The sequence below is a fragment of the Pongo abelii genome, chromosome 21 (assembly GCF_028885655.2).
Source record: "Pongo abelii isolate AG06213 chromosome 21, NHGRI_mPonAbe1-v2.0_pri, whole genome shotgun sequence".
Classification (NCBI taxonomy): Eukaryota; Metazoa; Chordata; class Mammalia; order Primates; family Hominidae; genus Pongo; species Pongo abelii.
Window position 1 is genome coordinate 66,305,545 of NC_072006.2, and position 27,311 is coordinate 66,332,855.

At 54.7% G+C, this 27,311-nt stretch overlaps 1 protein-coding gene across 2 annotated transcripts in view; it reads left to right on the forward strand.

Annotated features, from left to right (window-relative positions):
* The window catches only part of CDH4 (cadherin 4), a 703,097-nt gene that overhangs the window by 651,030 nt on the left and 24,756 nt on the right, over positions 1-27,311 (forward strand). For both annotated transcript variants that reach the window (XM_024239065.2, XM_054541916.2), the window contains 2 exons: positions 7,763-7,900; positions 23,575-23,760. In XM_024239065.2, the coding sequence (XP_024094833.2) occupies positions 7,763-7,900; positions 23,575-23,760 (324 nt within the window). The remainder of the gene's footprint in view (positions 1-7,762; positions 7,901-23,574; positions 23,761-27,311) is intronic.

Here is a 27,311-nt window from a genome sequence, read left to right on the forward strand (position 1 = left end):
CCGGCGCTGATTCGATGACTGAAGAAATGGAGACTTGGAGAATGATGTCGTGCTGCAAGTCTGTGACAGCGGTTTCTCTGCGGGCTGACATTCTTCTCTGCTTCGATCCCTCCCTTTCCCTCCGGCCTGTGTCAGTCTCCTGTTTTCCAGTCTGGTCCTTCTGGTGGTGCCATGCTGCGGGAGGAGGCGGCCACGGCCAAATAAACATGTAGCTGAGAGCAGCCTGGGGGCCCCACGCTGCAGGATGGGTGGCCGAGGGGGGCCGGTGCAGGCAGGCAGTGGGGCACTGCCTGAGGGGGACATCACGTCCAGGAAAGAGGCTGCTGAGAGCCCCCTGCAGCTTCGATTTCCAAATCTGTCCTGGGAGGGGGAAGAAAATCGGATTTGTAAAGAACAAGAGAAACTTGGGTGAGAAATGAAGAGTGTCCACAGCGAGGCCGCCTGCTACCCTGTCAGAAAACCCGATTCCGTTTCCTGGGGGAGCGGGGACTGAAGTGAGATGCAGCCATATCCCCGTGGAGCCGCCGCCACTGCCGGTACACATAGATGGGGCACGGATGAAATGAGGCTCCGCAGGCAGGATCCCGGCCGCTCGCCAAGGTGGCATGGGTATCTGACGTTTGGGTTCACATTGGCAAGCCTGTGCACCGCTGCTGGCACCATCCCCAGCCCATCTCTGCAGCATCCTACCCAGAGGCAGGGCCAACCTTCAGGCTCCGTCCAGCTACTGCGAGGGAGGGCCGGGTGCTCACAGGTGAAGGTGAAGCACCTGGAAGCCGGGTGCTTCCAGGATGGGGAAGCTTCCAGAGGTGGGCTGGCTGGTCTCTGCCTTGATGAACAGGAGGCACTTTTTCTTTCTATTGGGATCCTGAGGCACAGAACCCTTGGGGAAGGGACCTCTGCCATGGGTAGTACCATGAAGTCCGAGGCCTCAGGCCCAGCGAAAGTCTGGATACACATTGTCCGCAGTTAGAAGGCAGATCCTGACCCTGAGGTTGCCAAGAGCAGCCAGTCAAGGGTGGCGCCAGCTCTGCTGTTTCTATGATGTCCATCCCACATTCAGGAGACCCAGCAGGCATCAGGCTGATGTCACCGTGGACATCATTGGTGCTGCCTGAGTCCCATCCATAACAAAGGCCTGAAGCGCAGACTGACGCAGTGTCAGGGACCCTGACCGGTCCCCTCGCTCCGCCCTGGTCAGCTGTGTAGAACTGGGGAGGTCATGGGACTACCTGGCCCTCACTGGACTCAGTCTTCCCCTCTGTAAATGGTAAAGAAACATGAGCTCCACTGACCATGCAGTGTGACACCAGTCACTGAAACAGTGAACAGGAACATGCAGCCAAAATTGGGTTTTTATTGTTTCTCTCCCCATTGTTGGCTTTCTCCCCTCCCTCACGGCCTCCACATTAGCCCCCAACAATGCCCTGCTCTGCACCATGCACCTCATACCTCCTGCCCCAGCCTGCTGTGCCTCCAGCTCATGTTGTCACTTCCTCCTCCCTCTAGTGAGCCCCCACCCTCCTTCCACAACCAGCTCCCCTTGCACTTCCGTAGAAGCCTCTCTCACCTCCCTCAGTTTCCTTATCTCATGGATGGATGAGAGGACCTCAGCTTCCTTATTGGTTGGTTGTAATCCACCTGACATAAGGAGAGGTCTCTCTAAAGGATGGATGGATGGATGGATGGATGGATGGATGAGTGGATGGTGGATGATGGATGGGTGCGTGGATGGTGGATGATGGATGATGGATGGGTGGGTGGATGGTGGATGATGGATGATGGATGGGTGGGTAGATGGTGGGTGATGGATGAATGGATGATGCATGGATGGATGGATGGATGGATGATGGATGATGGATGAGTGAGTGGATGATGGATGGATGATGGATGGATGGATGATGGATGAGTGGGTGGATGGTGGATGATGGATGATGGATGGGTGGGTAGATGGTGGATGATGGATGAATGGATGATGGATGAATGGATGATGCATGGATGGATGGATGGATGGATGGATGGATGGATGAGTGGATGATGGATGGATGATGGATGAATGGATGATGGATGAGTGAGTGGATGGTGGATGATGGATGATGGATGGGTAGATGGATCGATGATGAATGAGTTAGTGGATGGATGGATGATGGGTGGATAGATGATGGATGGATGGATAGGAGGATGATGGATGGGTAGATGGATCAATGATGGATAAGTGAGTGGATAGTTGGATGATGGATGGATAGATGATGGATGGATGGATGGTGGATGGATGGATGCATGGATGGATTATGCATGATGGATGGGTGAGAGGATGGTGGATGGTGGATGATGGATGAGTGGATGGATGGTTGAATGATGGATGGATAGATAATGGATGGATGGTAGATGGGTGGTAGATGGGTGAGTCAATGGATGAATGGATAGATGATGGATGGGTAGATGGATCGATGATGGATGAGTGAGTGGATGGATGGATGATGGATGGATAGATGATGGGTAGACGGATAGGTGGATGATGGATGGATGGATGGATGGATGGATGCATGGATGGATTATGCATCATGGATGGGTGAGTGGATGGTGGATGGTAGATGATGGATGGGTGGATGGATGGTTGGATGATGGATGGATAGATAATGGATGGATGGATAGACAGATGGTGGATGGGTGAGTGGATGGATGGATAGATGATGGATGAATAGATGGATAATGGATGGGTAAGTAGATGGTGGATGACAGAAGGGTGGATGGATGGATGGATGATGGATGGATAGATGGATGATGGATGGGTGAGTGAATGGATGGATGGATAGATGGATAATGGATGGGTAAGCAGATGGTGGATGGTAGATGGGTGGATGGATGGATGGATGATGGATGGATAGATGATGGATGGATGGATGGATAAATGGATGATGGAAGGGTGAGTGGATGGATGGATGATGGATGATGGATGATGGATGCATGGGTGGATGATGGATGATGGACAGGTGGATGGATGGATTATGAATGGATGGATGGGTGGATGATGCATGATGGATACGCAGATGATGGATGGGTAAATGATGGATGGATGGATGGGTAAGGGGATGGGTAGATGGATGAGGGAGAAAGAAAGAAGGGGAGCAGGTAAGGGTTAACCTACTGGGAGAAAACTATCAAAGTAGGATATAGCACCCAAGTAAATGTAATCTATTTCTGTTTTTTTTGTGTGTGTGTGTCTCCTTGACTCCAAGTTCTATTCATCTTGGTAAATGTCAGCTCTGTTAGACATGACTCATTAACTTGGTTCCCTCAACAGACACCGATTACCTACTGTGTGCCAGGTCTGTACCTGGCATTTTGGACACAAAGCTAGACAAGACTCAGTCCTCGTGGCACTCTGGGTCTTCCAGGAGAGTCCGGCCTGCAGCAGATGTGGGCAGGGTTGTGGCTGTCCGGGTCACACTGCACCTCCAGGGTTAATGAGGGAAGCAAAATCAATTCCAGAGGCACGAGGGGAGCTCATTCTGGAAGGAAGAGTGGGGTCTCACCAGCAGAAAGAAGGAGAGGGACAACACACCTGCAAGCACAGAGGGGCAGGGATAGGAGGTGTGGGGTGCACAGTGCAGACAGGGCGCCATGTGGGGCAAATGTTGGGGTAATGAGGGAGGGGAGAAAGCCAACAGTGGGAGAGAAATAATGAAAAACTGGTTTGGGCTGCACGTTCCTGTTCACTGTCTCAGCAACTAGTCACGGCTATGCGGTCAGCAGAACACACAGTTGTGTCCCATTTTACAGAGGGGGCTGCCAAATACAGGAGGCCAATGTTGCCGACGGCTCTGCAGCCTGCAGGCCCCTCCCTGTCCTGCTGAGCCTCACAGCCTCCCCCTGGAACCCTCTCCTGCAGGGGGCCTGAGCCACCCACTCTCCCCGGCCCTGCAGGAGCTCTGAGTGCTGCAGTCCTCCCCCACTCTCTCCAGGTGACTGATTCGCTGCAGGGACCATGCAGGCATAGGCCAAGAAGCAGTTTCCTGCCCTTCCAAGAGGCCCCTGACACCTGCCTCCTTGAGGGAGATCTCTCAGAACAACAGCCAGGGCTGCGTGATGAGGCACATGTTGGGGCTGGAGGGCCCAGGAGCCAGCGCCCCACTGCACTGAGCCCTGGCCCCATGTAGGCTGGGCCTGGTCACCAGGCCACAGTCACCCTGTTCTGGGTGGGAGGCCATGTGGAACACCCCAGACCCTGATTGGCTGCCGTGTTCCCACCTCCCGGGTCCAACCACACCTCCCAGCCCTGCCATCAGTTCACCCTGTCACCTTCAGGCAGTGTGACTGCCTCTTCCTGGAAGCCTCCCCTGGATCCCCAGCCCTCCCTCCCTGAGATGCTTGTGGCCTCACTCTCAGGCCTGTCCAGGTGGCAGTGGCTTACACTGCCTGATATTGGAGCCCAGGCTCAGCAAACATCTTCTATAAAGTACCAGGTGGTCCATATTTTAGGTTTTGTGGGGCATACAGTCTCTGTGCAGATACTCAGCTCTGCCTTGCGAGTGTGAAAGCAGCCATAGATAATGTGTCAATAAAAGAGCAGAGCCATGTGCCAATAAAACTTTATTTACAATAATAGTGATGGGCAGATTCAGCCCACAGGCCATCGCTTGCTGTCATGTATAAGTTGGATCCTGTGATGCACTCAAAGCCCGTTGGTGACTCACAGCTGTCCAAAGACTGTCCAGACATCTTATGGAGCACCCAGGCCCCTCTGTCATTCCTCAGAGCTTCTGTTGCCACCACAATCATTGGCAACATTAACTTGCTGTCATGGGGCACCTACTCTGTGTTGGGCCCACATTTGACCCTGGAGACACAGTGGGTGATGGATGAGACAGCCATGGCCCCCCAGAGCTCAGGTTGGCAAGGGTCACAGACAACGATCAAGGGAGGACACAATAAATGTAAAAGTGCAAGCCAGGAACGAGTCATGGATGAAGAGCAGGCTGAGCTGAGAGCATCCTGGGCTGGAGGGCCACGAGAGAATTCCATGGGAAAAGGACATCTAGGGGCTGGGGAGCTTGATTCAAGATGAGGCCACAGAGGGGGTTAGCAGCCATGACACAGGGAGTGCTGCGGCCATGTTGAGGGTTTGGGAGTATGCCGGGGAGCTTTTGCTGCATAATAAAAGATCCCAAAACTTAGCAGCCTAGAACAACCACCATTTATTTCTATTTATTTAGCTCACAATTCCACAAATTGGCAATTTGGGCTAGGCTCAGCTGGAAAACCCTTCCTTCCTTGGCTGGGCTCATTCATCCATCTCTCATCAGCTGCCAGTTTGGCTTGGGGCTGGCTGGTCTTGGAGGGAAGGAGGAAGGAATAGAAAGACAGAGGGATGGAAAAGTAGAAAGAGGGAGGGAGGGATGGTATATCGGTAGGTAAGTGGATGGATAAATGGATGGGTGGGTGAATAGAGGGATAGATGGGTGGATGGGTGAGTAGAGGGATGGTGGATGGGTGGGTGGGTGGGTGGGTGGATGGATAGATGGATGGGTGGGTGAATAGAGGGATAGATGGATGGGTGGGTGGGTGGATGGATAGATGGATGGGTGGGTGAATAGAGGGATAGATGGATGGATGGGTGAGTAGAGGGATGGTGGATGGGTGGGTGGATGGATAGATGGATGGGTGGGTGAATAGAGGGATAGATGGGTGGGTGAATAGAGGGATGGTGGTTGGGTGGGTGGGTGGATAAACGAATGGGTGGGTGAATAGAGGGATAGATGGATGGGTGAGCAGAGGGATGGTGGATGGGTGCGTGGGTGGGTGGATGGATAGATGGATGGATATGTGAATAAAGAGATGGTGGATGGAGGGATGGGTGGATAGATGGATGGGTGGGTGAATAGAGGGATGGTGGATGGAGGGGTGGGTGGATGGATAGATGGATGGGTGGGTAAATAGAGGGATAGACGGATGGGTGGGTGAATAGAGGGATGGTTGTTGGGTGGGTGGATGGATAAATGGTGGGTGAATAGAGGGATAGATGGATGGATGGGTGAATAGAGGGATGGTGGATGGAGGGGTGGGTAGGTGGATGGATAGGTGGATGGATATGTGAATAGAGAGATGGTGGATGGAGGGGTGGGTGGATAGATGGATGGGTGGGTGAATAGAGGGATGGTAGATGGGGGGTGGGTGATGGATAGATGGATGGGTAGGTAAATAGAGGGATAGATGGATGGGTGGGTGAATAGAGGGATGGTGGATGGGTGGGTGGGTGGATGGATAGATAGATGGATGGGTGGGTGAATAGAGGGATAGATGGATGGATGGGTGAATAGAGGAATTGTGGATGGAGGGGTGGGTGGATAGATGGATGGGTGGGTGAATAGAGGGATAGACGGATTGGCAGATGAGTAGAGGGATGGTGGATGGGTAGGTGGGTGGATGGATAGATGGGTGGGTGAATAGAGGGATGGTGGATGGGTGCATGAATAGAGGGATGGTGGGTGGGTGGGTGAATGGATGGGTGTGGGGCAGATAGAGGGATAGTGGATGGGTGGGTGAGTAGATGGATAGATGGATGGATGGGTGAATAGAGGGATAGTGGATGGGTGGGTGGGTGGATGGATGGATGGGTGAATAGAGGGATAGTGGATGGGTGGGTGAGTGGATGGATGGATGGATTGGTGAATAGAGGGATGGTGGATGTGGGAGTGGGTGGCTGGGTGGATAGATGGATGGATGATGGTTGGAAAGAGAAAAGGTTGGTGACCATCTGCTGTTTGTAATTCCTTATAAAGCCAGTTTATGGAACTTGAGCACGTTTCACTGAATCACACTGCTAGGAGCTGGTCTTTTCCCTTAACCTCTTAGAGAAGTACGACTCAGGATTGTTAGTCGCTTGGACAGCATTTCACAGGGTCCCTTTTTGCTTTGGTCCCCAGAATCCCCCTCCCCTAATGGTACTGATGAGAGGTGGGCTGTGGTCCCAGCAGGGAGCTGCCCACAAGCTTGTCCTCCGCTGTCACCTCAGAAGTTCATGGCCTCTGGGTCAGAACAGAGGTGTGGAAAAGCCACCTCTGCCAGCTCAGGGATTTTGGCACTGATGGACTCCCAGCAAGGGCCCTGCGGAGAAAGGCCTGAGACTCCTTCAATGCCTAATAAAATGCATTCATCCCACCAAGCCTTATTTGCCATTTAAAGCTCACACCTGAGCCTGCACAGTAAACTGTCAGGACTGCATTTTCCAGCAGAAAGCATGCTTGCATCTCTGCACCTGCAAAGAGAAGGGAAAGGGTTTGTCTTTTCTTCCCATTTGAATGTCTGACCTGCAGTTCAGCTGGACAAGGTAAACACTCAAGAAACGAAGTCCCTCCTGACCCGCGTCTGTGGGGCATCCCTTCCTTTGCAAACTGTCCCTGTTTGGTTTTCTAGACCGAATGCAACCCCAGTGCCCTCTGGGCTCCCCTGTTCTCCTCCCTTCTATCTTGGTACCAAACGTGATCTGCCCCTATCAACGGCAGGGCCACTGAGATGAAAACACAAGCAAACCTCTTCATGCCACATCTTAACGCATGGCAAGGGGAGGAGAAACTTACTCCAATAGGCAGTGTCAACCAGGAGGCTCGGGGAGGGCCCTGCGCCCAGCACACAGCCCTCAATGAAAGAGAACTGGTTCCAGGAACTCCGTTCCTCTGAACAGATTTCTTTTCATAAGTGCCCTGTCAATTAAAACCCAAACTGATTTTCTGTTCTTTCTCAACTGGTGTCTCCCTTCCAGAAAGTTCAGCAGTACACAGTCATCATTCAGGCCACAGATATGGAAGGAAATCTCAACTATGGCCTCTCGAACACAGCCACAGCCATCATCACGGTGACAGATGTGAATGACAACCCACCAGAATTTACCGCTAGCACGGTGAGTCCCTCGAAGCTGCCCAGTGACGCGTGGCCTGTGCGGGGCAGGAATGCACTGGTGTGCGGCGCAGCCCCCTCTCTCTCTGAGGCTCTGCCTGATGGGCACTTGGCAGGTAGCGTGTAAGAAAGGCCCTGGGCAGCGGAGGCTGCTGTGTGGAGTGGCTCCACTCCTGGTGTGTGCAGTAGGAGACAGGCTGGGGCTCAGCCAGGGAGGGGACCTGCGGCGGAGGTCGGTTGCTGCCTGGGAGGCATCTCTGATGTCTGGAGGAGTTGACTGGTACTGTTTGGGCTGATGTCACTGCCACTTTGGGAGGCCTGCGTGTGGGACCTGCTTGGGGGATGCCCAGATGGGGGCTTGGCATGGCGGGTCCATCCCTGTGTGTGGAACTTGGCTGACCCTCTGTGGCCTGCTGTCGGCAGAAAGGGGGTTGTGACTGGGCCCCATACCGGCTGCCTGGGGCCTGAGTGACCATTCACTGAATGTTGTTGAAAGTCCACTGTGAGCCCTGAGCCCCCAGTTCATAGGGGACCAAACTCTCTCTGGTGGGAACATGGTGGAGACAGGGCTGTAAGGCATGCAGCCCCCACTTCCTCTGGATTCCAGCAGGGCAGCTGCACCACCAGGAGGGACCCTTCCCTTAAATCTGCAGAGGCCACCGCGCCAACAGACATTTGATGACCCCACTTCCCTGCTGCCCGGAAATCTGGGGAGGTCCCGGCCTTGGCTGTCACCCTGCTTACCAACCAGGACCCTTTGTGGTGACTCCCTGGGTCCGTGGGGTGTGACACTTTGTCCCCAGGCTGTCATTTTGGGCCCCGCGTGGCGGTGCTGACATCATGGGCATGTGGCCCAGCCCCGGCAGCCCCTCTAGAAAGGTCGAAGGCGCCAGGCTGGGACGTGCAGAGGGGAGGGTCAGCAAGGGCTCCCAGAGTGGCTGTGGCCCTGAGATGCCAGGATCTCAGGGTCTTCTCTGCTCCTACAACCATATCACCCCCTTCTCTCCCAGGCCTAGGCCCCCGCAGAGCTGTGTGTCAGTCATGATAGCAATGACAGCAGCAGCACCAGCTGCATCTGTGGAGCTGCCCCTCGGGCACCAGGGTGCGGCCAGGTGTGGAGCTAGCCTCTGATCCCTGCCAACCCTGACCAACCCAGTGACAGATGAGGACTCTGGGCTCCGGGAGGCTAAGAGGGAGAGGGGAAGGGATGGGGTCAGGAGGGAGACACTCCTCCTGGTGGGTGGGCTGGCTTGCTGAGAAGGCAACTCAAAGCCAGAGCCCCTCGCCACAGCGGCCGTCCCGCATCTGGGCCTCCTGCGTCCTGCATCCCTGGGCCTGGGGCGCGGCTGCACCAGGCGGAGGTGGCCGTGAGCACACAGTGCCCTGTGGTGGGAAGATGGCAGACCACAGAAAAGGAAGCCAGCTCAGCCCCACTGCAGCAGGGCTAGGGCGCTCTAGGCGCTCCCCCAGGCTCCTGGCAGTGAGCCCCAGGCAGCAAGCGGCCAGGGCAACCAGGAGCCCGAGGAGCATTTAACCGGGCACAGCCCCAGGATGCAACGGCTCTCATACAACTGGCCACGAAGGCATTCAGATGGTTTGGAACACACCCGCTTCTCTCTCTTGGCTTCAGTCTCTATTTGCTGTCTTCCGGCCAGTGAGCAATGGGCAGGAACAGCTCAGGGCCAGGCTGCCGGGGAGTCTGGACATAGGGGAAGCAGCTGCTAACCCCAGGGCCCTGGAGAATAATAACGTCCAGGCCCAAGAGTGCAGCAGGGCTGCACCCACACAGCTGGCCGGGCAGCCCCAGCTGTCCTTCCTCCCTGACTCCGAGAAAGAGAAGGAAGTGATGGCAGGGAGGGAGGGGAGAAGGTGACCCAAATTGTGTGGAGCAGGTGTCTCTGCCTTTCTTGGAGCCGGAATCCCTGTGAAGGCAGATGGAGAACTGGCAGGATGTCCTTGACCGGCACATGCTCTGAAAAACGGCCAGCCCGAGAGTCACACTGAGCCCCCCACAGAATTCTGCATTTGGCTCAAGGCAACTTAAAGCACATTGCAGGGGAGCATTCCTACCGTTGTGTCCCCATGAACGAAAGGTGGGGATGGCCTGATTCTCTGAGATGTTGGGCGGCAGAAGATAAACAAGGGGAATTGTGGTCCTAAATCCCAAAATTCAGAGAATCCCATCATTCCATTGCAAGCCCTACCCCTCGTCTCTGGTCCCCCTCCCGAGACTCTGGGAGGCCAAAGCAGAGGCCCTTCTAGATCTAGTGGACCAGCCACAAGCACTGACCAGCACTGATCAGCCACCAGCACTGACCAGCCACCACCATTTACCAGCACTGACCAGAAATGACCAGCCACCAGAACTGACCAGCACTAACCAGCCATGAGCACTGACAAGCCGCCAGCACTGACCAGCCACCAGCACTGACCAGCACTAAGCAGCCCTTGGCACTGAGCTACCCTCGCCGCAACTGCTGACCGGCCACACCACCCTGGGGCTGCTCCTCCTGGGACTGGGGCAGAGGGTCTCCATGGCATTTATTAGAGAGAGGCGTCTCTGTGCTTTTCCAACGGCTAAGCACAGGCTACTGCAGCCTTGCGCTTGTCCATCCTTGGTTCCAGGGGGCCTCAGGCAGGTCCCAGACCCCGGATCATGGGGCAGGGGAATGGCATCTCTTGAGGAGTACGCAGATATGTCTAGATGCTTCTCAGCCAGTGTCCGCGGCACCTCCCAGTCTAACACGGTCCGGGAGAGGATCTGCAATCTGCTGCATTGGTCAGGCCGGCGGGGTGACATGCTAGTGGGTGGACAATGGACGGATGACCCTGGCAGGGAGGGTTCCCTCCATCCTGGGGTGGCTTTTCCAGGTGACTGGGTCACATGGTCATGGAGAAGGGGTGTCCGTAAATACTCGGGGTTAGGATGGCCCTTGGTGTGTCCTCCTAGAGAAGGGTGACAGGCAGGAGCCCCGGGACACTGTCCATGCCTCACCGTGGGAAGGAGCGGGCAGAGGGGCCAGCAGGATGGTGAAGGCCGGCCACACTGCCGCACATGCCGCCAGGCTATTTTTACCAAGCGTAATCAAGAACAATCAGCAGAAGCTACAGAGATGCAGGGGATTTGCATGATCCGATTCTGAGTCCTAAATGTTAATTAAAAGTTATTTTCCCTTCACTGGTTCTGAGTGTGGCTGCACTGCCCACGTGAGGCTGAGTGGGGACCCTCGGCCCTCAGCACTCCCTCCAGCAGGTGAGCATGGGGTCTGCTATGGGGTCTGCTATGGGGTCTGCTATGGGGTCTGCTGCACTAGAAGCTGGTGGCCACAGAGGACACGAGCTTCAGACCCTGCCCCAAAGCCTCCTATTAACACTGATGGGTCCTGCAGTGAAGTTCTCAGGGACAGGTCCAGACAGCACAGAGTGACCCTGGAGATCTGGCATCACAGGCCTTCCTCCAGGCCACCCCCACCCCACCCACGCACATGCCCACAGGGAGGGTCCCCTGGAGTCAGGAAGCCCAGCCCTGGCACCCCTTTTGGTCCCTGCCAGCTGTGTAGCCAAAGCCGGAGAGCTGGACCTCTCTGAGCAGCAGGATTTTATCCCCGCTTTCCACCTAGAATTAATCCCACCTCAAGGTGTCATCGGGAGCACTGCTGATCTATGTGAAAGTTTAAGACTTCAGCAATATAAATCTGCTCTAAAAATGCCATGGGTGCTGCCCAGACCCCCATCCCAGGGGCATGAAGCTGGGTGGCGAGCAGACAAGGTTCCAGCTTTAACAGACCTGGAGTCCTGTCCCGTCTCAGCCTTTCACAGGTGAGGGGCTTACAGCAATGTCACCAAAACCTTCTCAGCCCAGTTTCCCCAGCTGTTAAAAGAAGAGGGAGGGCCGGGCGCAGTGGCTCAAGCCTGTAATCCCAGCACTTTGGGAGGCCAAGGTGGGTGGATCACGAGGTCCAGAGTTCAAGACCAGCCTGGCCAAGATGTGAAACCCCATCTCTACTAAAAATACCAAAAAAAAAAAAAAACAAACAATTCGCCGGGTGTGGTGGTGCACACCTGTAATCCCAGCTACTCAGGAGGCTGAGGCAGAGAATTGCTTGAACCTGGGAGGTGGAGGGTGCAGTGAGCCGAGATCGCACCATTGCACTCTAGCCTGTCTCAAAAAAAAAAAAAGAGAGAGAAAAGAAGAGGGAGGTGGTATATCATTGTTGTAGTTTAAAATGCATACATGATAAGACTTATTTTGTTTACTGTATGTCTTTCATGAATGATCTATTCCCTGTCCCAAGGCAAGCATGAATAAAATCAGGTTAATTTTTTTTTTTTTTTTTTTTTTTTGAGACAGAGTCTCGCTCTGTCGCCCAGGCTGGAGTGCAGTGGCGCGATCTCGGCTCACTGCAACCTCCGCCTTCCGGGTTCACGCCATTCTCCTGCCTCAGCCTCCCGAGTAGCTGGAACTACAGGCACCTGCCACCACACCCGGCTAATTTTTTGTATTCTTAGTAGAGATGGGGTTTCACCGTGTTGGCCAGGATGGTCTTGATCTCCTGACCTCGTGATCCTCCCACCTCGGCCTCCCAAAGTGCTGGGATTACAGGCGTGAGCCACCGCGCCCAGCCCAGGTTAAATATTTTTTGAATAAAGAGGGAGGGGAGTCGTGGTGGTTTCCCCACAGGGTCTCCCAGGGCAGGATGAGCGGGTCCCCAGCGTTTAGGATGTGCCCAGCTCAGCCAGTGCCTGGTTATCACAGTTGATGTGGAAATACAGATTTTTCTCTCGAAGGGGTTAAAAATGGTTTTGCCAGAGGCAGGGTGTCAGCTGAGCTTAGGAGCCCTGGTGTCTGTGGGTCTCTGGCCCCCATGTTTTTGAGGTCCTTCTGGAAGTTCCCTCCCCAAGCCGCCCGAGGATGCTGCCTGAGGTCCCTCCTCGGAAGTGACCCTCCTGGCCAAGAAGAAGGGCAGCCCCAGCTCTGCAGGGTAGACAGACTACTGGCCAGCCTCAGCGGGGGCACTGGCTGGGCTGACCCAGGGCAGCTCTCACCCACAGATCCCCGGCCCCTCAAGCCTGGCTGTGTGCCCACTCTGGCCAAGCCCTGTGAGTCCCTGACTTCTGCAGAAGAAGGGAGAAATTACGATGCAGCGTGAGTTCCTGAGCACAGGAATTTGGCATCTTAAAATTAGAATGGACTCAGTGCCCTTAATTATGCTTGGGTGCGCAGTGCAAGCCTCGGCCATAAATAATTAATTGGAGCCAGCTTTTCCGAGCACAGAGGTGGCGGCCGCAGGGACCAGGAGCTCCCACCCGCCCGACATCACCTCCCGCCTCCTTGCTCCTCCCGCCTCCTTGCTCCTCCCACCAGGGACGTTTTCCCAGAGACGGCTGCAGAGGGGGCGCTTCTGAGAGGCCAAGTCGGGGCCCACCCTGGGGCAGGGACATGGGGGAACCGCGTACTGGGAAGGACAACCCCAAGGCAGGGACACACAGAAACTTGAGGTCTCTCGGCCTGGGGGTCAAGACTTAGTCCTCCCAGCCGTGGTGCTCCCGCCAGTCTCTCAGGCCTCCCTGCACCCACCTGTCCCAGCTGCGCAGGAGAGGTGGGGCCCAGGGGTTGGGGGTGGGCGCTGGGCCAGACTCCCCAGCTTCAAGCCTGGTTCCACAACTGACCAGTTGCTGACCTTGGGCAAGTTGCCTCCCTTTCCTCATCTGTTCCTGCCTGATGGGTGTGTGAGGACTGAATGTTCCCGGATATCAGTTCCTTGGCAGCGTACCTGACTCAAAGAAAGACCAATGAGTAAAACAGCAACAATATGGCCGTTGTGGCTGTTGTATGATTAATAATGACGATTGATAGCAATTGTGTCCTTCACCCCAGCACAGACAAGCTGCTGACAGGAGCTGCCTGAAGCTGTGCTCCGATCCGGGGTAAGAAGATGGGTCAATCTCTGTGTCCTTTCTGGGAAGGGAGCAAGCCAACCTGGTCTATGGACCCAAAAGCCCAAAAGGGGGTTTCAAGTTAATTTTTAGCTAAATGACTGGTCCTTTCGCTCAAGCGGGCGTTGCAGTGAGCGCTTTTTTGTACACTATTTATTTATCCTCATAGCAGCACTGCAAGGCGGGAGCAGAGGCTCAGGCAGGTGGGCTCTGCCACTGCCCCCCGCCACCCCCAAAGCTCCTGTCTGTAAAGGGAGCAGGAGCAGGAGCAGGGCCTGCAACTTCCTTCTGGTCACAAGAGACATGGATCCAACAATTCTGATTTGTGAACTCAGAACTCAGCAGAAATCGTCATTGAATAGAACACAAAATTCCAAAAAGCAATGACATTGTAACATCCAAAGGAGCTGTGGTTTGTAGGTTTACACTATCAATTTTCCAATGCAAGCAATCGCAGAATGGAGAGAACTGCAGCTAGCTGTGTCCCCAGGTGGCTCCCAGCCCCATGGGGGTGCGCAGCAGACCACACCCCAGCCAGACAGGAGCCGTCAGGGCCGGCGCTCAGCTGTGCTAGTTACAGTGATGGATCCGCTGAGCTCCGGCTGGGCAAGAGCACCAGGCTTGGGCACTTCCCTCCAATTAGATGCCCTTGTCCACACCGGGCACCGGCCGGGAGAAGCAGCGCCCAATGCCGGGTGGCTGGGAACGTCAAGGCCTCATTAGGACCAGCCGGACGCTTCTGAGCAAGCGGCGCCTCAGTGAAAGCATCGATCCTACGCTGGCCCACGGGGTTGGGGTGACGAGGGTAGCAGCAGAGTCCCATTTCCACTCATTCAGACCTGCTCCGTGGGAAGAGGCAAAAGGAGGTCCTGAGCCTTCCAGGAGACAAAGCCGGGCCTCAGTGGCACTATTGTCCGTCAGAGGTGGAAGCAAAGTTCGCAGTCGGCCGTGGTTCATCTTTATGAGATGTTGACTCACCACCACTAGCCTAGTTGCCAGGAAACAGGATGTGGGAGGGACGGACAAAAATTAAGTACAGCAGCAAATCACCAAGACGCAGTCCTGTGTGTCACACCTGAGGAGCAGCCTGGAGCCGGGGGCACCTTCTGGCTCCCAGCAACTGATGGAAATTCAATCCATGACGTGTTCAGTCCTTGGAGTTCCAGAGTCGCGAAAGGCGGGTCCCTGGCAGGCGTGGAGGGATCGCGGACGGCCGTTTTCAGAGCAGGGCAGGCAGCACAAACGGATGAACAATGCAGAGGCAGAATGGGTCAAGCCCGGGGCCTCTGAAACCAGGACCCCCGGGGCCTCCGTTCCAGGAGGAGCAGCCTCACTCTGCCCTTCACCAGCCACGGAGACCTGGGGGCTATGGGCAGTGCCCTAAATGCCAGCCATGCCCTGGGGCACGCGATAACCACCCCGCAGAACCGCTCCTGTGCTCGTTCCAGGAGTGCAAGGGCAGATCCAGAGGAGCGTGCGGGGCCCACATTCCCAGGGATTTGCAGGTAAATGAGCGGCCCTTGACACAGGGGCAGGCACACCTTTTCTTGAATGGTCTGGAGAGTAAATGCTTGCACTTTGGCTGCCAGAAAGTCTCCGTGGCAACTCCGAAACTCCGCCATTGTAGGACAAAAACAACCACAGACAAAACAGAAGCGAGTGGGTGTGGCCATGTCCCAATAAAACTTTATTTACAAAAACAAAGATTCAGGCCACAGGCTTGTTGTCGAGCCCTGACTTCAATTATAGCGAAAAGGCTACATCGGTGTCATTTTGGGAATATTTTGAAGGAGGAAGATTCTAGCATCGCAGACGTCTGAGGTCAGCGCCTCATCACCACCTGTCTCAGAGAGCTGATTAAAAATCTCACACACCACACACGGCAGAGGTGGCACAGGCCTGTAGCTCCAGCTACGTGGGAGGCTGAGGCAGGAGGATCACTTGAGCCCAGGAGTTCGAGGCTGCAGTGAGGTGTGATCATGCCACTAAGCTCCAGCCTGGGCAACAGAGCAAGACTCTGTCTCAAAAAAAAAAAAAAAAAAAAAAAAAAAAAAAAAAAAAAAGACACACAGTATTAGCATTGAATTAAAAAACTAAATATCTTACGAAACTTCGTGTGCCACGTGCCAGGCCTTGTTCATTACGTTTGCACATTCATTCATTCATTCATTCATTCATTATTTCACCCCGCACTGGGCACTCCCTATGCCAGGGTACAGGACAGCTACAGCGAAAACCAAAGCAGTCACAGCCCCTGCTCCTCAGAGGTTAATCTACATACTTAAAATCTGTAAGGCCAGGCATGGTGGCTCACACCTGTAATCCCAGCACTTTGGGAGGCCGAGGCGGGCGGATCACCTGAGGTCAGGAGTTCAAGACCAGCCTGGCCAACATGGGGAAACCCTGTCTCTACAAAAATACAAAAATTAGCTGGGCATGATGGCAAGTGCTTGTAATCCCAGCTACTCACAAGGCTGAGGCAGGAGAATTGCTTGAACACAGGAGGTGGAGGTTGCAGTGAGCCAAGATCTAGCAATTGCACTCCAGCCTGGGCAGCAGAAGAGACTCCATCGCAAAAAAAAAAAAAAAAAAAAAAAGTGTAAATGTACATATTTTATTTCTGTGGATTTTGTTTTTTCCCATTTTCCTACCATGAGCAATTGTTATTCATTCATGGATGTACAATTCCCTGTTCCAAACGAAAACCATGAAGGTGACCTCTCAAGCAGGGTGTGGGGCCGAGAGGCCACCCCCAGGGGGCCAGTGCAGCCTCAGCGCCCCTTCCCCACCACTGGTGACCTTGGGCAGGTTGCCTCCTGGAGCCTCAGTTTCGTCACCTGCAAAATGGGAACAATAATATAATCCCCTCTGCCTCCTGCTCCTGAAATGCTGTCATTCTGTTTCCCTGGGGTTGTCACCAGCATGAGCCCAAGGTGCCCCCTCTCTGAGACAGGCCTATCTCCTTGTGAGGGCCTGCAAGCTTCTCCTCTCTGCTTCTGCCCACTGCCAGCTGTTTTGCGTTTCTGCTCTTGCAAATGTGGCTTCTCTTGGTGCTTTGGAGGCGTCTGAGTGGCCGCCCCTGGGACTTCTCCCAAGCCGGCGTCCTGTGGGCTGGCCCCAACGGGGGACAGCAGCCAGTCCCGAGAGTGTGGGCTGCAGGGCCCGTAGCCCCACCCACACCGAGCTGGCGGGAGCTGTCATCAGGGCCTCCACCGGGGACTGGATGTTAGGGGCATGAGGATTAGCACAGCAGCAACTCACTGGAAGGGGCGCAGGGGTACCAGGGGCTGCGGCTCTCTCATGGGGCTCCCAGTCCTCTGGGTACCTGGAGATCATGGTCATGCAGCATGGGGATCACCAGGCAGCTGCTGAGAACTGGTGGGACGTGGGACAGGGTGTGCCCTGTGCTCTTCCTTCCTCTCTGGCAGCTTCTCCCTCTTCCTTCTCTCCCCTGGCCCCCTTCTTTCTTGATGAAACACCTGCCTGGGCTGGAGTCCTCACACCCACCAGCCAGAAGTCAGCTTCGTCTGCACCGTGTCCCCCTGGTCTCTCGGCTGCAGGCACAGAAATCCACCCTTAGCCTTGGTCATTGCAGCAGCAGGTGGGCACCGACCCTGTACCAGGTGCTGCACTGAGTGCCCTGACTGTGCCAGCCCACCTGACCCCACAGCCTCCTGAAGAACAGGGTCCCTCCTCCCCGTGTCACAGAGGGGACCACCTTCCTGTGGGGAACAAAACTTCTCTCCCACTGCCTCCGACATGGCCGCTTGCCGTGTGGCAGATGTGGGACTTCTCCCTGAGGACAGGACCACCGTGGCCCCAGCATAGGTGCCTTGGAGGCCCCAGGGTCTTGCTGGACATTGTGTGGATGGGGCCTGGCCCTCTCGGCCCTGACCACCCGCTGACATCATAAGGGAACAGCTGGGTGGGTTTTTCCTGAAACACCGGCTGTGCTGCAGGGTTCCTGCCCAAATCCTCCTCTTGGAATGGTGACCTTCCCCTGAGAACCTCACGGTTTCTGCCTCAGAGCTGGGATTGTGCTGGAAGGCCCTCGTAGGAAGACAAAATCCTCCTACCTCTCAGGATGGGTGCAGAGTTGAATTCTAGATTACAGTCTCGGCAACAAATTCCATTCCGATGCTCTTAAAATTTCTCCTTTCCCAAATATCTGCCTTTTCATCCCAAGGGGACTGAGAGGCTTTCCTTGTGTCGGAAAATCTGAAAAAATTAAATTTAAAAGTCATTATGGCTGGGGGAAGGTTAATAAGAAAATTCTAAACCAGATTTATCAGCTAAGGCCTTCTTTGTGAACCTTTATTAAACTTGCATGATTTAGAATAGACTCTTTGTATAAACTTCACTCAGAAGTCTGCAAGGGAATGGATGCAGACAGCGCCGCACTCCCTCCTCAGAAGGACAGGAGCGAGTGGAGAAGCATCAGACAGGCCCTCACTAAAACGGCAGACAACACCAGGACCCACCTGGCCATGTAAGCAGAGACAGACGCTACAGAGGATGATGTGAGGGGCCACGAAATCCAAGGGGCCGGGAGCATCAGGCATGGCTGCTCCACTAGGAGGGGGCCCTCCTGCCCCCACCACTGGGCACAGAGCCTTGCCCCTGCCACCTGCAAGGGTGCTGGCCCCACCTTCTGCCTCTGCTGGCTCCAAAGCTCAAGGCATCTCTGCAGTTTGCCAGGATCAGGCCCTCTCCGCCTCTCTTCTGAACCACAGACATCCAGGTGCAGCTGGCTGGCAGGTCCCTAGGTCACCTACCTGGTTGTGGCTGTAGAGGAGGCTGGGAAAGTGGATATCTGGAAAATAAGGAAGGGAATTCAGAAGGTGCAGGGGAGCCAGGAAGCCTCACTAATGACCACTATGCTGACCCTGGCAACTTGAAAAAAAAAGAGTGGCTCATCTCACAAGAGCTGAGAAGTCTTGGAAAATCTACCCCTTCAGGCATGGCTGGACCTAGGCTCCACCAGCTCACCATGACGCTCCCCTGGGCCATGCTTCCTCCAGCTGGCTTTGTTCTCGGGCTGCGAATGGCGGCTCCCACCCAACCCAACACCTCCAGATTCACGTGGTTACCATGCCCAGGCCAGACGCAGGGGCCACCAGAACTGACCCCTAATTGGCTGACTTAGGTCATTAGCCTATTTCAAACCAGTTATTGAGGCAGGGGCCTCAGGGGTGGAGAACAAGGATCTGAAGCATTTTCAGCGAAGGACCAGAAAGTATTTTCATCTATGGTCAGGCTGTCTCTGTTACTGCGACTCAATGCCACTGTTGGGGCAGGAAAGCAGCCACAGGTGATATGTAAATGAATGGGGCATGGCTGGGTGTCAATAAAACTTTATTTATAAAAATAGGCTTCGGGCCAACGCCACACTAGACCAAGCTGACCAGAGAGAGCCCTTCATCCCACCAAGCCCTTAAGGAAACTTGGGGTGACATGGCCGCAGGACCAGAGCGGTGTGGTCCTGCTCAACCCTCCCACAGAGTCCTAAAGGCCAGAAGCTACTGAGGGCTGCCAAGTGGCTCCCGGGGGAGGCCAGCAGGTTTTCACCCAAGGAAGGAGAGGTAGCCCCAAGACTCAGGCAGGCTGCTTTGGGGCAAGGCAGTGTCCCCAGCGGAGGGAGTGTCCCTGAGCCAGGTGTCAGAGTCCAGCGGTGTGTGCTACGGGGCCCTGGCAGGATGCTTTGGGGGCAAGGCAGCGTCCCCAGCAGAGGGAGTGGCCCTGAGCCAGGTGTCAGAGCCCAGCATTGTGTGCTATGGGGCCCTGGCAGGCTGCTTTGGAGGCAAGGCAGTGTCCCCAGCAGAGGGAATGGCCCGGGACCAGTTGTCAGAGCCCAGCAGTGTGCGCTGCAGGGGCCGGCCTGGCAGGCTGCTTTGGGGGCAAGGCGGTGTCCCCAGTGGAGGGAGTGGTCCTGGGTCAGGTGTCAGAGCCCAGCAGTGTGTGCTATGGGGCCGTGGCAGGCTGCTTTGGGGCAAGGCAGTGTCCCCAGCAGAGGGAATGGCCCGGGGCCAGGTGTCAGAGACCAGCATTGTATGCTGTGGGGCCTGGCCAGAGCAGCATCTGTGTGTTCATGGCATCTCTGGAGAGGGCTCAGGGTCCTGGCACCCAGCACATTTTGCAACTCAGATCCCTGGGGTCAGGGGAGCTCACTGGCCTTGATTCCTCCACCAGCCACTGCAGGGGTCACCTGCCTGCCTCACTGACAATGGGGCAGGACACCCTCCTCCCTGCTCCAGGTCTGCAAAGCTCCCCCCAGCCTGAGGCCCTCCCACCACCACCTCTGCCTCAAGATGGTCCCAGCAGGGAGTGTATAATGTGGCCCAGCTACCACCTCCCCTGAGGACACCAGGGGGACTATCACCTCCACCTCACAGCTCTGTCCCACCCCCAGGCCCCCCCAGGCACCAGGTCAGCTCCTAGACTCACAGCAGCACAACCCTGGCTGAGGAAGGCTGCTCCTCCCGCCCAGTCCCCGGCCCTTCTGGAACTTGTTCACAGGCCTCAGCGAAGCTTCCTTGAATGTCCCCCTGCAGTGGTCCTCTGCCTGGGGCCTGGCCGCCCAGGATCCCTCGTGGCCACAGCCTCAGCAAGGGCTGTCCTCTTGCACCCAAGGACCGCAGGGCTGAGATCAGGCAGGCAGCTCCCTGCGCCTCACTCTCAGGCATGTTCTTACCCCCAGAACATATGGATCTCCAACCATGGCCTGAGTCACCCCTGCTATCCCCCAGCAGGCACCACCCCCCATGCCATGATGCCACGCGATGCAGAGCCCAGTGTGTCCCACGGCGACGCCAGCTCCCTGTCCTGCTGGGGGACGATCTGACCCCGGGTGGCTCAAAACATGTGTGATGAAGGGAAGACGGAGGGAGTCCCGAAGCTCCCTCCTCTAGGGCCGGGTCAGCGTCTCCAGGCCTCCCCGGGGACCGAGCTGCAGGTTCCGGGCTCTGGCCACCTGGCTCAGGAGCAGAGACAGCTAGGAGATTCCGTCCCACACTGGACATCGGGAGTGGTGGGGGCAGTAGCTGTCCACTCTGGAGTTTAACAAAGATGGTTCCTCCCAATCCTGAGATGCGATCTATGGCTGAGCGTGGCCATTGTGGGAGGAAGGGCTCCTGCTCCACAGACATGGCTGAGATCCCACTTTGGACAAACCCACAATTTTTCTTCCTAACAAGCTGATTGTATCGGGATGTGAATGCTTGGACCTGCGGTGACAGGCAGGGCCCTTCCTACCAGACCCAGAGCTGGGCCGGGCTGCGGGGTTTTCAGCCCAGCTTAGAGCACCAGGTCGAGGAAGCTGATTAAAGGACTTTCTCTAAGCTTTTGAAATACAGAGAAAGGACGCAACACTTGTCTGGGATTAAACTGGAATATTTTTCCATCCTTGACAAGGCAGCCCGTTGGTGTGGGCTCTGAATTCTTCTGTCGCGTCTCCGTCCTTTTTAGGAATGCTGACTTGGCTCCTGCCTGGGAAAGGGGACCAGCGTATTTCATTTTTGTGCATTTATATGAAGGCTATCACTCATTCCTTCATGCACTGATGAGAGGCCAGGCCTTGGGCCAGCAGGGACAGTCACCATCTGTATGTCCCCGGACCCTGTTCACCTGACGTCTTTGTCCACTGGTCTAACGGGGCCTCCACGCTCATGACAGATGTGCACTGAAGGGGCGCGGGTGGGTCAGGTGAATCTGCACCGTCTCACAGCCTCCTCTCACACCGGCTCTGAGACTCTGGGCACAGAACCGCCACCTTGGGGCCTCTGTGTGCTTCTCTGTCCTTGCAGGACCTGCCTATGGTAGATGCAGTCTGCTGGCCTCCCGATGCCCGTTTCCGACCCCTTCTCCCTTTCCCACCTCACAGGGCTCCCTTCTTTGGGCTTTTGGTGGCCGCGGGACATCTCCCTGTCCAACGGAGCATCAGCACAAGTCAGCTGGGGAGGGGCACTCCAGGAAGACTCTTTCTTACCGAAGGGGCAGCTGTGCTTCTCAGGCAGCCAGAGGGCCAGGCCGAGCTGCAAAGTCCTGACCACGGGAGGCCGGGGAAGGAAAGAGCCCCGCCCCGATGGGCCCAGCCACCTGCAGCCCTGGAAGTTCAGGCTCCTGGGTTCAGGTCACCCCAGTGCAAGTTTCTGTTTGCTGCACCCAAGGGCTCCTCTGTGACTCCTGGCTGAGGGCAGGTGTGAAGGTGGCCTGGGTAATTCCCTAGACACCCTAACAGCCTTGTTTTAACTTAGTCACCTCTTTAAAGGTCCCATCTCCAGATACAGTCACACTCTGAGGCCTTGGGGGTTTAGGGCTTCCACACAGAAATTCCAGGACACACCATTCAGCCCCTAACAGTGCCCCATGCCGGGACACAGGGGCTTCCCACCCGGGGACACTCCCAGTGGAAGCGGAGCAGAGCTGCCTGCAGATGTGCACAGCAGCCCTGTCCTGACACTCCAGCGCCCGTCCTGGGAGGAAGGGTACCTGATCACAGCATCATCACATCACAGAGCGCTGCTCAGCCATCTCAGCTGCATGAAGCAACACAAAGGAATCCCAGACCCACAGTGCTGAGCAGAAGCCAGACACAAGTGCTGGAAGATTCCACCCATGTAAAGAACAAACCCAGGTGAACTCATCTGTGACGCCGGAAGTCAACATGAGCTTACCAGATTCCTGCAACAAATGGCCACAAACTGGGGGCTTGAAACAACAGGAATTTATTCTGTCAGTCTGAAATCACCAGGGTCTTGCTCCCTCTAAAGACTCCAGGGAGCACCCTTCCTCCTCTTCCGGGTTCTGCTGGCCACCCTGGTGTTCCTGGGCTTGTGGTGGCATCACTCCAGTCTGTGCCTCCGTCTCCCATGGCCTCATCTTCTGAATATGTCTGTGTCTTCTCCTTTGTGAAATCCCCTCTGCCTCCCTCTTCTGAAGATGCACATGGTAGCATTTAGCTCCCACCTGGATAATCCAGAAAAATCTCCCCAGCTCAGAATCCTTACCTCCAGCGCCTCTTCTTCCTACAAGGTGGCATTTCCAGCTCCGAGGATTGAGATGTGGCCATATCTTTGAGGCCACCATTGAACCAGTACAGGTGGAAACTTTGGGACGTGGAAGGGGTCTGGGGTGGGGACTGGGAATGAAGAGAAATGCCCATTGTTGAAGCCGCTAAATCAGTGGCCCTCTGCCGTGGCCACGGGGCTGACGCGCCTGCCGGGTAGGTCTGCACACCTGCTTCAGTGGGGCCCCAGCAGCCATGCTACGAGGCATGCACTCCTGTGCACCCCCGAGCAGCCTGTCTTCTCTGATTCCTGATCTGGGCGTGGCTGACATGGTGTGTTCTGTCTGTGAACATTCGTTGAGCTGGGCTGACACGGTGTGTTCTGTCTGTGAACATTCGTTGAGCTGGGCTGACACGGTGTGTTCTGTCTGTGAACATTCGTTGAGCTGGGCTGACACGGTGTGTTCTGTCTGTGAACATTCGTTGAGCTGGGCTGACACGGTGTGTTCTGTCTGTGAACATTCGTTGAGCTGGGCTGACACGGTGTGTTCTGTCTGTGAACATTCGTTGAGCTGGGCTGACACGGTGTGTTCTGTCTGTGAACATTCGTTGAGCTGGGCTGACATGGTGTGTTCTGTCTGTGAACATTCGTTGAGCTGCACATATGCTACGTGCACTTCTCTGTGCATATTTACACTTAACACGGGTTTGTAACATTCTTTCCTTCCATTTTGCAGTTTGCAGGGGAGGTCCCCGAAAATCGCATGGAGACCGTGGTCGCAAACCTCACAGTGATGGACCGAGATCAGCCCCACTCTCCAAACTGGAATGCTGTTTACCGCATCATCAGTGGGGATCCATCCGGGCACTTCAGCGTCCGCACAGACCCCGTCACCAACGAGGGCATGGTCACCGTGGTGAAGGTGCGTACTCTTCTCACACCCTGCCAGGCACCCCAAGTTCTGCCACCTGCACACTCCCTTAGGACCAGTCAAACAGGAGTGATACTCAGTGTAAAGTTAGTGCCCCCCTAATATCCAAGGGCAGAGGCAGTTAACCCAACCTGCTGGAGGCAGACACAACCTTCACAAGGACCTGTCATGTGACCTTCAGGGGCTTGGCAGACTCCCCAAAAATACCCTCCCATTCCCTTTTCAATGTCTATATATTTGCTCCTGCCCCCAATCTAGTAATGGGCGAATTTCATTATTAGAATTCCTAATGTTAAACCATCTTTGCATTCCTGAGATAGATCCCACTGAGTAGTGAGGTAATATTTTGTAACACGTTGAAGAATTTGTTTTGCTGATATTTGAAGTTTTTCATGTACTTTTCTGGGTGATTTAGGCCTATAGCGTCCTCATCTGGGTTTTGCTATCAAGGTTACAGACTAATCTCAAGAGTCTTTTTCTGTCCCAGAGATGGGTCTTGTGATGCTGTAATAATCTGTCCCCTGAATGTTTGGTCACACTGTGCTGTGAAGCCATTGAGTAGCTGTAGATTTTGTCTTTTTGGTTGTGCTTCTTTTTGTTTTGGAGAGAGATCAGTTTGTAACTACTGGTTCAATTTCTTTGATGGTTTTGGTCAGATATGTTTTTCTAGAAAAGTGTCCATTTAATCTAAATTTTCAAATTTACTTATAAAGGTCTATCATTATAGTAGTAGTGATTCAGTCTTCTAACCTAACTCTTTTTCTACACTCATAATTCATATTCCCCTGGAAGGGCAGATTGGGAATTATATCATAACACTTAGCGATCGTTTACAACTTAGTGTGAAGAAGTTTAGCAGCTATCATCCCAAAACAATTTTGAATAGGACTAAGAAGAAAAGAGCAAGAGCACATTGGGCATTTTTAGAGAAAAGTGGGGGGTGACAGAACGGTGAGCTTAAAGCTGGATAGGATCTGCCGAAGCGTAAGGAATAGCAAGATGAGCTTAAAGCTGGATAGGATCTGCCGAAGCGTAAGGAAAAGCAAGGTGAGCTTAAAGCTGGATAGGATCTGCCGAAGCATAAGGAAAAGCAAGTTTCATTTTGAGTTGGATAATTTAGAAACTTCCTTCAGCAGCCCAGAGCAGAGACTTAACCACAGAAATTTAAATACTCGAGAGTTGTATTCTCTCACGTGAGAGGAGTCTGAGGTGGGCAGTTGGGGCCGATGTCACAGCTGCACAATCAACAGAAACCCTGGCTGCTTCTATCCTCTGCTCTGCTGTGCACGCCTTTCAGCTTCTAGGGCCCCTTGTGGTCCAAAATGGCTGCTAGAGCACCAGCCATTGCAAGACTTTCCCAGGCGGTAGGAAATCAAAAAGGGGGAAGAATGGCTCGCCCCTCCTTTATTAAGGGACCTTCCCAGAACACCTGTTCACATCTTATTGGGCAGAGTTTAGTCACATGGCCATTCTTATCCAGAGAAGACACTGCATAACATAATTATGGGCACATATCCCAAACTTCTCCTAAGGAAGAGTGGAGCTAGATGTTAGGAGATCACAGGGGAAGAAAATAGGCTTTCTCCAGGATCTGTGTCTTTTCTCAACACCCCAAAGTCATCTTTTTCCTTTTCTTAATAACCCCTTTTCTAAGCAAGCTAGTGAAGACCAGTTCTCCTGAAAAATCTTATAAATTCTTCATCATTTTTATTTTATGAAATATTCAAACATACAGACAAGCAGAAATAATAGTAAAATGAACTTCCGTATACCCGTCACCTAGATTTAATTAACATTGTGCTACATTTACTAAATCTTTTTATTTTGGCTGATATGTTTGAAAGTAAATTAACATGTCACAGCATTCCAGCCCTAACTCTGTATAAGCTTTCTTCTTCAAGAGAGGCTATTTTTTCACCTTGAAAGATAGTTCTTAGAGAAGAGGCAAAATACACGTTTCACTTCCCCTCTAATTATGAATTTTCAGAGTAAGGCATTAGCACAGTCACGCCCCCAGTGGCAAAGTCAGATCTGTGTGCGCAGGGACTGGGCATGGTGAGGAAGGATGCAGCAAACCCTTTCTCCTTTTCTCTGGGCGCATTTGACCTCGCGCTAGCATTCTAGCTCTGGCCTCTAGAAACCCACAAGGTGAATCGTCAGGTGCTTTGCTGGCAACGTTGCTCATGGGAAGGTGATGGAGACTGGATGTGACATGCGGGCAGAGGAGAGGAGTGAGCCGTGAGCCCAGAGCTGGCTGGGGCCTTCCCCAGTGAGCAGCGAGCCTCGGCCCATCTCCTGCTTGTGATTCCAAGGAGGTATCTCTGACTCCCACAGCTCAGATTCTGTGGCCTTCACAGGGGGCCCAAAGGGCAGCCCCCGGCCCCAGGAGAGCAGCACCTGTCTCACCTCCCCTGCCCCTGGAGGGCCACTTCTGCAGCTGGAGCACACACAGCCCCGCCACCTTCATCGGCCGAACATAGATCAGAAAGGGCCGGTACCAAGGAAGAAGGCTGGCTCGATGTGGTGGGGAAAGCCTGACCCCTAAGGACTCCAGGGAAGGTGGCTTCCTGCCCAGCCCAGGGGCTGGTGGCCTCAGCCATCATGTGGCTGCCTGGCCCTATCTGCGCAGAGCATCACGGCCACGGAAGGTGGAAGAGCACAGCCAACTTCAGGGAAGAGCCAGTGTCCTGGGACTGCATGGGCCTTGTGGCACTGGGCCAGGCCCTCGGCAGGCCCACGGAGCCCTCTTCTGTTCTTCGGAGAGGAGCCACTGGTTCCAAGCATATAGCACAGACTAGACTGTGGGGCATGGACTGAGGGTCCCAGGAAGGCCTGGGTGCCGCCACCCCGGGAACTGATTCCTGAGGTGGGAAATCATCCCCTTCGGGTTCTTCCTCCAGCTGGGGATGCTCCTGAGAAGGCCGCTGGGAGAGCAACTCCTCCAGGGCTCAGCTGCTTGGCAGCCATCTCCCCACAGCAGGAAGGCCCTGGCTGGCAGGTGGGTGGGGCATGAATTTTGGAGACAGAGAGGAGGTGCTGACAGCAGCCAGGTGGGCATGGCCGGGCACATTCACTGTCCTTCTGCCATGTGACAGCTTGGCAGCAGGCCACCCTCTGCTGAGTTTGTGCCACATCCCCTCCTCTAGCCACCAGGGTCTCCTGTCCAGCTCCACCCTCTCCTTGTCAGGCCTCTGTCTACGTGGTGACAGTGGGGTTTCCTGAAGCATGTCTGCAGAATGCTGGTTCTCAGGATGTTGATGAGCGCTGCCTGTGAGCCACGTTCACAGCTAAAATCTCCCCATCACCTGTGCTTCCTGCCCCCCACAGCCAGTCAACATCAGTGGCACTGAGGCCATTGAGGGGCCTGTGAAAGGAAGATAAAACCTCAGGACCCCGAACCCACTGTGCCAAAGGGAAGTGGAGCGTGGGGACTGAGTCTCACGGTGCTGCCTCCCTTCTGTGGCCACACAGGTAGCTGGGGCTTCACACACCTACCCCAGCTTCTGTGAAAGGTGGATCCACTGAGCGCTGAGCAGAGCCTC